An 11,813-nucleotide genomic window follows, 5' to 3' on the forward strand; every position below is an offset into this window, starting at 1 on the left:
AGCAAGTTAAACTTTTAAACAAATTTTTGGTGATAAAAGGATGTTTGAAATTACTCTGAAACTGCTTGAGCTCAGAGTGTCTGTGTTTGTTTATTGGGTGGTCCCTTAAATTCCTACAGTACCTTAGGCTGCATTTGTGTTTGTCAAACTATAACCGGTTTAAGACAATGGCGATTCTGTCTGACAACAATAGGTGGAAATACAGCTGCAGAGAAGTGTGCGCAATTCATCCACAGATGAGCCACATGAGAAATTTGAGAGCAAAGGAAACTGTGAGGAAAATGGAAGCATTTTATAGCACATTACTTGTCACTTCTTATACTTTTCACATTTCATTCATTCTTTCTCTTTCAGTTTGTTCTCTGTCTCTCTCCTCTCCTGCCTGTATGCCCTCTCTCCCTCTCTCTCTCTCCCTCCCTCTCTCTCTCTCTACCTCTCTCTCTCTCTCTCTCCCTCCCTCTCCCTTCTTGCTCAACCTGCTTATCTGAACTGGGCAGGGCTCGATATACTCACAGCACAGGGGGGAGGGCCTTGTCTGCTTTCAATCAATAACCTCTGGAATTCAGAAATACAAGTAGGTCCTGTCTCTGGCAGGCTGTACCACACTCTTGAGGGCGGGCTCCCAGGCACACTCGACGAAATCTCTATCTGCTCCTGGCATTCTCTCTCCGCTTCCGCAGGTCTGACTGTGTTTTGAGTCCATCACCATGGCTGATCACACTTCTCCAGATTACTTCAGCTGCTCCCTGTGTCTGAACCTTTTGAAGGACCCTGTGGCTATTCCCTGTGGCCACAGTTTCTGTATGGACTGCATCAGCGGCTACTGGAATGAGGCTGACTACACAGGGATTTACATTTGTCCCCAATGTAAGATCACATTCACCCAGAGGCCTGTGCTGCGGCCCAACGCCACTTTGAGTCTGGTGGCTGAGAAGATCAAGAAGAGCGGTCTGAACCTCAACCTGAACACATCCCAGGGGAACGTCTACGCCGGGCCAAGTGACGTACCCTGTGACTTCTGCTCCGGGAAGAAATTAAAAGCTGTGAAGTCCTGTCTGAACTGTCTGGCATCCTACTGCGAGAAGCACCTGAAGCCCCACTATGAATCAGCCACATTCAAAAGGCACAAGTTGGTGGATGAGCTGGGAAACCTGGACAGGAAGATCTGCCCACAGCACCAGAAATCCCTGGAGCTCTTCTGTCGAACAGACCAGATGTGTATCTGTGCTATCTGCACAGTCAGTGAACACAAGGGCCATGACATTGTCTCTGCTGAGGCAGAGAGGGGCGAGAAACAGGTAAGAAATCCTCCTGTCTGTGTAAATGGCTCTTTTCAGTGAACTAAACGCTTAAAAGCACAGAGGTAGTACTGGTCACTTTCAGAAAATGAAAGTGTGTGTTTCTTGTCAGACAGATAAGCAGTGCATTCATTTGCACACGAGAAGGTGAAACTCCCACAAAGTCATTGAGAATTCAACTTTTAAAGTTTTTCAGAGAGATATACTTTTTAAAAAAGAGGGAAGTAGTTGATACATTAAAAGATATATCGCCTTTGGAGTGATTTGAGTACAAGCAGGAAGGGTGTTTTTCCCAACTCCTGCCCCTGCACTACAACTAGCGCTTGTACTTTGACCCATTTCACCAACACTATCAGCTACCCTGGCAGGCATTCACCGCCAAAACAAATGCAGCTCTCTGATTAGCTGTGTGGACGCCAGGGGAGTGTCTTAGTTATCGCATTTGAAAGCTGCTTTTCAGAGAATGCAGTGTTCCAGCTGTGGGATAGATATACAGAAACAGTAGACTTCCTTCTGCTGTGTCGGTTCCCACCTGTGGGAGTGAGTCTGTAGTGAAACTGGAATGTCAGGGAGTCAAGGCCTTCAACGGCTCATGACCAATCCCAAACCAAAGTCGTACACATTCAAATGACTCACCAGTCACGTTGTCTGTAAAACAGTGTAGAGTAGATAAGAATGTAAACAGATACTGTACTATAAATCTGCATTGTGGAGAACAATTATAGTTTCTGTGTATGAGTAATTTAGAAGAGGTGTTTTTATGACAGACAGGAATATGGGTTAAAGGATTTTAAGGGCACGGTAAAGTAATAATTCATCTTCCTGTGTTCTTTGCAACACGGGGAGTCTGGTTTCTCTCACCCAAAGATTTACAACCTGAGTCTCACACATCTCACTCCGTCTCCCGCTCTCTCTCCCCTCCCCCTCTCATATTCACCCCCCCTCCCTCCCTAGATTCCCCGCATTCCTCAAGCTTATCTTGAAGAATGGGTTAGTGGGCTTGAGTAAAAGCTGAATTAGAAAAGCCCTCTATTCTGCATGTCAGTGCTGCGTGCACCTTGAAACATCTCTTTAAAAGTCAGTCAGCGGTAGATTCACATTCCTGACATGGCCAGAATTCCATTACAGATTTCCCCCCCCACCTCTCCCTCTGAGATAAAAGCTGGCCGTATTAAGAAGAATCTTTGAAAAGGGTTTATTAAACATGCCAAACAGACTCCCCAGATATTCCTTGATGAGAATGAATGTTTCTACTGAATCAACAAATATGAGCCTTTATATTCTGTACAATAAACCAGCATAGCATTCAACTACATCTTATAATATACATCTTGTAAATCATATAAATATTTAATTCATGATGAGCTGTTGTACTACTGCAAAGAAAATTAAAGGAACTCAGTGCAGTTATGCAAGAGAGTGCATGTTTAACAAAGATACCGAAATAAGCAGCTATGTAATACTCCTTTATTCTACAGAAACTCTTGGGAGTCTCCCAAGCTGAGATTAGACAAAAATGCCAGGAGAGGGTGAAGGAGCTGGAGGAACTGAAGACTGCTGTAGATTCACTGAAGGTACAGTAAGAATTCTATGTTGATAATATATTGTGCCTTTCTACCATCCAGTTGTCTGGTTTTTCATTCAAAAAGTCAGACATCGCTATAGTTCATCACAGTTCAAACTGTAGTGGCAGTTCCTTCCGTAAAAACACTGACATCCTGAGTATCCCATCCAGAACTCAGCCCAGAGAGCCATGGTGGAGAGCCAGAAAATGTTTGAGGACATGATTCGCTCCATTGAGAGGATGAGGTCAGAGGTGACCAAGCTGATCGGTATCAACGAGAAGGCTGCTTTCAACCAGGCCGAAGCTTTGATCGAGCGGCTGGAACAAGAGATCGATGAACTGAAGAAAAAGGAGTCTGGCCTGAAGCAGTTGTACAGCACTGAGGACCACATCCACTTCCTGCAGGTAACAAAGTCAAATATACCTGGAGTGGCCATTAAATTATGTCAAATAGTATTTTCACACAGTATGATGTTGTTCTCATGACATTGCATTTTTATTCTGATTTGGGTCAGATTCCAGTCAATAGCTTACATTGAACTAATTAGTACATATGGGTGCACTTTTCAATAAAATGGCTTATTACTACCAGAAGTTTTCTATGTGGATCATGACAATATGAAGACATATCAAATCCTTTATAACAATCAAGCATAAAAAAAATGATGAATAAATCAATGGCAGTGCTTTGAGTGAAATTGATGTTCCTATCACTGTGAACCAAGCTCTAAAGTGATGAGTTTTAAAACTGTTAAAAGGTCCACGTGGATTTGAATGAAAAATCTGTTTGTGACAAAATAGCATTTGACTATATATCATTAGGATCAACAAGTGTGTCCTCTACAATGTGATTTTCTTTTGTCAACACTCAGAACTTCAACTACCTGTGCACCCCTACTGACGATGGCTTCATACCCCGAGTGACAGTGAACCCTGACTTCTCCTTCGGGGCTGTCAGGAAAGCTGTGGCTGAGATCAAGGAACGCATTGAGGAGTTTGGCAGAGGGGAGCTGCTTAAGATCTCCAAATCAGGTCTGACCTTAGCAGCAGAAACACAATACTTGTACATGATGGACATAAAACACAAAAAAACATTGTCTAAATATGAATGTGTTCTGCCTTACAGTGAGTGAGGTTCCAGTCTACACTACAGAAAGTCGAACATTGGACAGAAGGAGCAGAGGTGAGTGCTGCCACGTCCTATAGCAATATACGACTGTAGGAGGTTAAACATTAATTACGTTTGTAGTGCAGTCAGCATAAATTGTCGGAAGCAAACCAGGAAGCAATTCTATCATAAATCTGGTTAAAAACACAAAAGAATTGAAGGCATGTGTGTGGGTGTATGCAGTTCACAATGTCCTAACACAGTGCTTCTTCATCTGCAGTCAAGGAAATGACAATGACTGTGGACAACACTCCTCCAGAGCCAAAGAGCAGAGCTGACTTTGTAAAATGTAAGTATCTGGTGTATATACTTGAAATATTACAATTGAACCCTATTAATCCAATTAATACTATAAAAATGTATTGATTTTCTTCCTTCAGACTTCTGCCAGCTGAAATTGGACGCTAACACGGCCTATAAGGAGCTGTACATCTCTGATAACAGCAGAAAAGTCATCCGCACCAGGGACCTGCAGCCCTACGGAGACAACACAGAGAGGTTTGACAGCTTTGCCCAGGTGTTGTGCCGAGAGGGCCTGTCTGGAGGCCGCTTCTACTGGGAGATCGAGTGGAGCGGGGAATTCTCCATTGGAGTGGCCTACAAGAGCATCAGCCGAAAGGGCAAAGGCTCACTGTGTCTGCTGGGCTACAACGACAAATCCTGGAGTCTACTTTGTTCTGACTCAGGTTACTCTGCCTGGCACAATCGCGTGGACAAACCTGTCAACGGCCCCCACTCCCCCAGGCTAGGCGTGTACCTGGACCACACTGCAGGTGTGCTGGCATTTTATAGCATTAGCAGCACCATGACCCTCCTGCACAGGTTTGAAACCACATTTGTTGAGCCTATCTATCCAGGCTTTGGAGTTGGAACCTCAGTCAAGATCTGCAATGTCAAGTGAACATCTGAGCTATCATTGAAAATCTGAGAATACTTTCTATGTGTTTATTATAACATACAGCACACTTTTGGAATATATATTTTTGCAATAATTTGAAACTGTACCAAACCACATTGATGAAGTTATGTCACTTATTGTTGAAGGAAAATGTTTCTCCCAAATGTGTATATACTGTTTTTTTAAAACTCTTTTTAACATCACATATTAAGTTTTGCATTGTGCTGTAAAATCCTACTTTTCAGGATAGTTTTCTAAGATATTACTACTCAAATAATTACTTCATAATCACACAAGTACAATGTCAAGAGAAGTGTTAACCCTTTTAGTATCTGATAATAACTGCTGGATAATGTAATAACATGTTAGTATGTAATAAATCAGCTTAACTTGTAAATGTAGTATGTTTTGAGAGTTACAACATCACATTTTTCCATTAACCCACATTAATAACTTCATAATGGGCATGACATACAGTACCAGTCAAACGTTTGGACATACCTTCCCATTCATTAGAATGACAAAGTGTGTCCAGACTTTGACTGGTACTGCATTTCAAGTGATGATGTAATTGTGAGTCATGATGAATGTAACCTGAGATAATCAGAGGAACATTTTCTTACGATAAGTCATGATATTGTTGGCCAATACTATTGCATCATGAGTTTAAAATATGTTGCACTCTTAAGAAGGTCATAGGTGATATAATAATGTTCATGTATGTACATTAACAGGTATCATTATGATTTCAGCTATTTCAGAAGAATATTTCATTGTCATTTGATTTTTTCATGTTATGACATTATCTGACAGTTGTTACATCAAATCAGTTGCTAAGTATTTTTTCCCCACTTGAACTAACCCTTATTTAATTTTGTGTATGTTTACTTACAGTATATAATGGACAACCAGAGTATAATTGTTATCCAGATTTGTTTTGTAACAAAATTATTCATTGATAGTTCTAAATAAAGAGCTACATGAATGGATTAATTATTGTGTTTTTGAGATGATTTTTCTATTTTTATATACAAACATAAGAACTAGAAAAATGGTGATTATCTATGTTGCTAAATGTAGGTACTTAAATGAGAAAACAGAGCCACTTATTTGATGTTTTTTTACTTTGTGCTTTTACAAAGGCGAGGTCAAAAGTATCTGTATCAACAGAGATAGAATTTGAACCTTTGTTTCAATAAAGGATTAAACTGGTATGTGAACCACCCCATTTATTATCTATTAATCACCAAGCCACTTGTGCTGGAACAGAACAGTATAAACTCTACTTAATACTCACGGCTCCCTCTGTTGGTTGATTACAGGAACTGAACTAAAATAAAAACATGACCATTTTGACCAGCAAAATATCAGCAACACTGTTAATCTTCAATGATATATCATATATGTGCAGTAAGAATATAAGACTTTAGATTGACATGTGCATTTCCTACTGTTCTGTGACATGTCATAATGTTTTCTGTGAAAAAAAAAAAATCCTATTGCACTGTGTTGTTAACTTTGCTGAAACACCTAATTTACTGGATGCAAGTGTCCTAGGTGGAAAAAGTATTTCTATTACTCATATTTCCTATAAGCTGTATGCTTGTATTTGTCAAATGCATTGTTAAATACATGCATGTTATTAAAAAAATTACATTTTGTAATATAGCTGCAGGTAAGAATATAACCAAACATTATGATCTGTTGCACGAAGAAATGAAGGACTCAGAAAACACTTTTTTTTTTTTTTAACAATAGACATCTGTTTATTGATTCCCAGGAATTTTACAGGAAGTTGAGCATACAACGCTCAAGAGAAAACAAAAAGCACAACAGTCCAAAACTCAGACATTATAGCCAACAATGCCTCCTTTGCCGATGCACTCGCCAATGTAGAACCACATCATCACTTCAGTGGCCACCAGTCCGTTCCTTAGAGCATCCTGTAAGAAACAAATTAGCCTTAAATAAGCATTTATTTTTTACAACATAGACTAACAATAAAACAAGACTAATACTGATGAATACACCTGACCTCATGTGTCCACTATGAAAAGCTTACCTAGGAGTATTTAATTAGTAGTTTTATTGATTTGTTGATCAAAAACTAATCAGAAACTATTTGAAAATCAATAATTTCACTCATTTTTCCTCTTGCCTCTTTCAGGCAAAAATACCTTAAATTCTCTAGTTCAAGCTTCTCACATCTGAGGATTTTGAATACTTTTTGATTTTGATGCTTTTGTCAACTCTAACAGTTAACATAATATATTTGAGTTTTAAACTGAATCAGTGTGTAAGCTGAATACATCTCTTTGGGCTCTGATGAATCATAATTGGCACTTTTCACTATTTTCTGACATTTTATAGACAAAATGATAAAATGAGTGATTGAGAAAATAACCAGAAGACCAGCTGCAGCTTTCATACAGTTTGTTATTTCTCAGTGCTGCAATCACCACAAACAAAAATTGTACTGGGGTGGGCTGTCCAAATCTCTGCACTGAATAACTAACAACTCTTAACAAATGAAACCAAACCATTGCTATAGGATATATGTTCTTGTCATTTAAGTGAACCTTTAACATGAAGGACAGTTGCAATTAAAGACAACAACTTTAATCAGCAAGCTGCTTAACAGCTTAACATGTTTTACAAATATAAAATTGATCTGAAAAGTAACTAGTAACTGTGAAATAAATGTAGTGGAGTAGAAAGTACAATATTTCCCTCTGAACTGTAGTGGGGTAGAAGTATAAAGTAGCACAAAATGGAAATACTCAAGTAAAGTACAAGCGCTTCAATACTGTACTCAAGTACAGTACTTGAGTAAATATACTTAGTTACATTCCACCACTGGATACCAGAAACTATCTTGCTCAAGTTGTCTTAAATAAAACATACAGCTACCACAACCTGATGTTCTGTGAACAAATTTAGGGGAAAACAATTGTATTGGGCTTTCTAATGATGGATATATACAGTAAAGTACACACACACACACACACACACACACTGTACAAACTGCGGAGACTGATGCAAGGCTTCATTTTACAATCTGACATCACTTTTATGAACAGAATTTTAAATGCTTATCAACATAATTCCAACATCTGATCTTAAGTAATTTTTTTTAATTACTAGTGCAGTGCCTGTTCAAAATGTGCCTGTTTAGAACGGGCCGATTGCTTCAGCACATAGACAAATGATTACAGTTGATTTGAGTTGTGAATGAGTATATACACATCAACAACATGAAAGAAACTAACATTCTATTATAAGCAGATGTTAAAAATTATAAGTAAATATAAGTAATTACTAGTAGTATATATACATACATGTTCTATTCCCATGTTAAGTAAAATAAGGGCTGCATTTAAAAATAAAATAACGTGCTTCCTAAAATAAAGTGGATCAATCATATTGGGCTCTTAGATCGTTCATTTTCGGTATGTTTGTTCTAAAGATTTGTGCTTTGTCTGTAGTGGCGCTTCACACAAGACAAACTGGTTTTGATCTGCCTGTGAGAAGTATTTCCTTCATTTTATGCGGGTCCATAAGCGTGTATTGGGCTCTGAGCGCTTGCAAAACGTGGGTGACCTACGATCAGCCATGTACCTGAACACCTCCTGCGTAGACACAACGGTTCACGCGCTGCTGCTCATCTGCTAAATGTGCTGGGCAGGCTATGTTAACTCCAAAGATTTGTGCTTTGACTGTAGTGGTGCTTCACAATTGCCATAGTCTCAGAGTAAATGAGACAAACTGATTTTGAACAGCCCGTGGAAGTATTTGCTCCGTTTTACATGCATAACTACAGTCATTGTGTGTTGGGCTCTGAGCGCTTCCAAAACATGGGAGACCCACGCTCAACAATGTACCTGAATGCATCCTGTGTAGTCGCTTGCTGCTGATCTGCTAAACGTGCTGCTTACACTACACTTTCTGTCTAGAGACGGGGTAAGAGTGTCTATTCTTGATTAAAAGTTCTGTTTTCGCTGTCTACTTTTCTCTTTTTAGAGCACTTTTCTCCGACTCGTGTAACGCCTCAATTCTGGTCTCTCTGACATACAGAAGTTCGATACTGCACACCCTCTGTTCCCCAACTATACACCCACCAAGTGTGGAGTCTATCAGATGAAAAGTTCAAGAGATACGCGAAGGACATACATACATACAAACATCCCTTCCTTTAGTAAATAGATTGGTTTAGAGGTACATTCACTTCATACATAAATGTATTATATAGTATGTATATAATTACTGCACAGTGTATAATAACCTTTTCTATTTTACCATTTAAACACACAATATGTAATTTCTGCTGCTAGGGGTCTCTCAATCAAAACAAGAACAAAAGACAGAGTTTGATGACATTGTGAAGTAGCGTGGGATCAGTTGTTGTCTTCAATGTTACACATCCAGCTTCTCCGGGTTAAGATTACTTCAGTGTTCATCGATCAGGAGGTTTTTACTGGGAGCCGAATTATCCACAGAGGTCTCCTCCTCTCCAAAACAAACATACATCACTATTTTATTTTATTCTACTGTTGTGTGTGTGATGTTATCGTTGAATGTTTGAGCTTCACTGTGCAGAATGATGAACATGCAGAGTTTGACACTAGGAGGCTGTTTTCACATTCATTTGCGAAAGTTTCTGAGCTCATTGAAAATCTGATTTTAAGGGGTGGGACTACAAGCAGGATTTGTGACATCACAACTATTTTGGAATCTGATCCTGGTCAAGTATGCAACTTATGCTACATCCACACTAATACGTTTTCGTCTTAAAATGCATAACTTTTGCTACATTTATGCTTAGGATCCAGAATACTCCGGCGTTTTCCAAACCCTAAAAGACTTTTGGAAAAGGCTGCTGGACCCGTTTTAGTTTGAAAAATCTGGGATTGCGTTTTAGTCTGGACGGACAGAAACTGAGACTTTTGAGAACAATAACGCAGACACCTACATTTGCGTCCTGATTGGGTCTAATTAGTCACACCGTGGCCGCCTTTACTTTCAGTAGACAGTTCCATCTCATCGTCAGTCCAAGCGAAGAAATCTCTGGTCTTACTTTTCAACACTGCTGTTCTTCCTCCGTAGTATTTTCTGCAACTAGGCAACCAACAGAGTAGACAATCTGCTTCCTGTTTACACCAGCATGCAAATGCCCAGTGTACGTGCATGGTCATGTGATATGCGTTTTCAGGCTATGTCCATGTTAGTATGGACTGCAATTATTTCTGAAACAGTGCTACAGCGCTTGTGTGGATGGAGATCATTTTCATTTTAATACATCATTTTAAAATAAAAACGTACTAGTGTGAACGTAGCTTTACACAAGTGTGATGTGGAAACTTGATGCCTCAGGGGACATATACTGAGAATGGACTTTACGGTGAAGTAGGAGACATCTTGTGTTCAGCAGTTAAATTTCAGAAAATTTAACTATTTACATATTCAGAAATTCTGGGCTTTTAAATGAGGGAGAAAGAATAAATGTCATTTTAATTTATAACTAGGTAATTTTAACTTTTAGTGAAAAAAAAAAAACATATCAGACACAAATTATAAATCAAAGCAGAGTATTTTTATATGTCTTAGAAGTCTGGAGGGGATCTTTAAATTTCCCTCGGGATTAATAACGTATTTCTTGTTCTTAAATACAAGTGTGTCTGGCAGTAACACACGCACCTTCACTGTGGTTTGACCTAGGCGTCCTGACTGAAAAGCCTTCACGATATTTGTGGCTCCCTCGATGGCCTTGGGGATCTCTGCAGGGCTCGGGGGGACCAGCTCGACACGGGCGTAGTGCCAGAAGGTTGCTAGCCGAGGTTTGGAGTAGGTGACAGCGGCTGAGAGAGAACAAATACAGCTCATTTTTCCATTTGCTTGGGCTAAATTTTGCTCTGAGCTGCTGGTTGATAGCATTAGCCGCTCAGCTATATGACTTAAGAGTGTAAACAGTATGAGTCACCCGCCACAGCCAGCCAAAAAACAACTTAATCAAAGGGACCAAGACGACACAAAATGTTAAAAAGGCTACACAAAATGTTAAAAGACAGCACAAACAAACAGTAGAAACCAACATTACTGCCGTCTCATTCAATTGAAGGCTGGGCGCTATTGTTGGCCTAGCTATGTCCTGTTACTGCAGATTATACTGTCAATAATGCAGTTATCCATTGTTGAACACATGTAACGAATAATAAAACAACACATTTACTTACCGCCGACCAGGGAGGGCACCTTTGCGACCAGTTTTTGCACAGCTTGTGCCATGTTAACTCGTTAATCGTTCCTGCTGGCCGACTGAATGTCACCTCCAGCTGAAGGACCTGGGACTGCAGCTGACCACACAATTGCCTGCACAGAAACACACTACGGCTGCGTCTTCTTCTTCTTTATGCTTTTAACGACGGTGGGAAACCAGCGCATTAGGTGCATTACCGCCACCCTCTGCTTCAGTGTGGACCAGAGATTAAATCCTACCTATTAATCCTGTCTGGCTAATAAACTCACAGAAAACTCTACTGCTCGGCCCACTTGGCAGGTTCATTAAAGTTTTAATGCTGAGCTCCTGAACTCCACTCTTTCTAGGTTCCTCCTTCATATATTGTCTTTCTTGATACTTAGTAAAATCTATGAATGCATGCATAATAGTCTCCTCAGCCTGACAGTGCTCACATAAACCGGTTGGGTGCTTTCCTGTTATACTGTGTTTAAATTGGAATGACCTAGCCTTATTCTGTTGCAAATGACCTTTCCTTGACCTACCTATATTTCTTATTGTTGAATTGACTTGGCTGTTGACTGAATTGACTGTTGTTTAAGCTGTAAAAACTACCCCTTATTTTTTTATAAGGATTTCAGGCTCTTGAGAAC

The 11,813-nt window shown here is 39.7% G+C and overlaps 2 protein-coding genes across 2 annotated transcripts; one reads left to right on the top strand and one right to left on the bottom strand.

The window, feature by feature from the left end:
• The first annotated feature begins 527 nt into the window (after positions 1–527).
• On the top strand, positions 528–5,921 carry ftr82 (finTRIM family, member 82). Its single transcript, XM_042432074.1, has 7 exons — positions 528–1,298; positions 2,777–2,872; positions 3,034–3,267; positions 3,735–3,894; positions 3,989–4,045; positions 4,251–4,319; positions 4,411–5,921. The coding sequence occupies exons 1-7, from the start codon at positions 708–710 to the stop codon at positions 4,929–4,931; spliced, it is 1,728 nt and encodes a 575-aa protein (XP_042288008.1). The 5' UTR covers positions 528–707; the 3' UTR covers positions 4,932–5,921.
• A 753-nt stretch (positions 5,922–6,674) lies between these two features.
• atp5l (ATP synthase, H+ transporting, mitochondrial F0 complex, subunit g) lies at positions 6,675–11,308 on the bottom strand. Its single transcript, XM_042431304.1, has 3 exons — positions 11,159–11,308; positions 10,623–10,783; positions 6,675–6,871 (listed from the first exon to the last, which is right to left on the bottom strand). The coding sequence occupies exons 1-3, from the start codon at positions 11,208–11,210 to the stop codon at positions 6,773–6,775; spliced, it is 312 nt and encodes a 103-aa protein (XP_042287238.1). The 5' UTR covers positions 11,211–11,308; the 3' UTR covers positions 6,675–6,772.
• Between the last annotated feature and the right edge of the window lie 505 nt (positions 11,309–11,813).

The sequence above is a fragment of the Thunnus maccoyii genome, chromosome 13 (genome assembly GCF_910596095.1).
Source record: "Thunnus maccoyii chromosome 13, fThuMac1.1, whole genome shotgun sequence".
NCBI lineage: Eukaryota > Metazoa > Chordata > Actinopteri > Scombriformes > Scombridae > Thunnus > Thunnus maccoyii.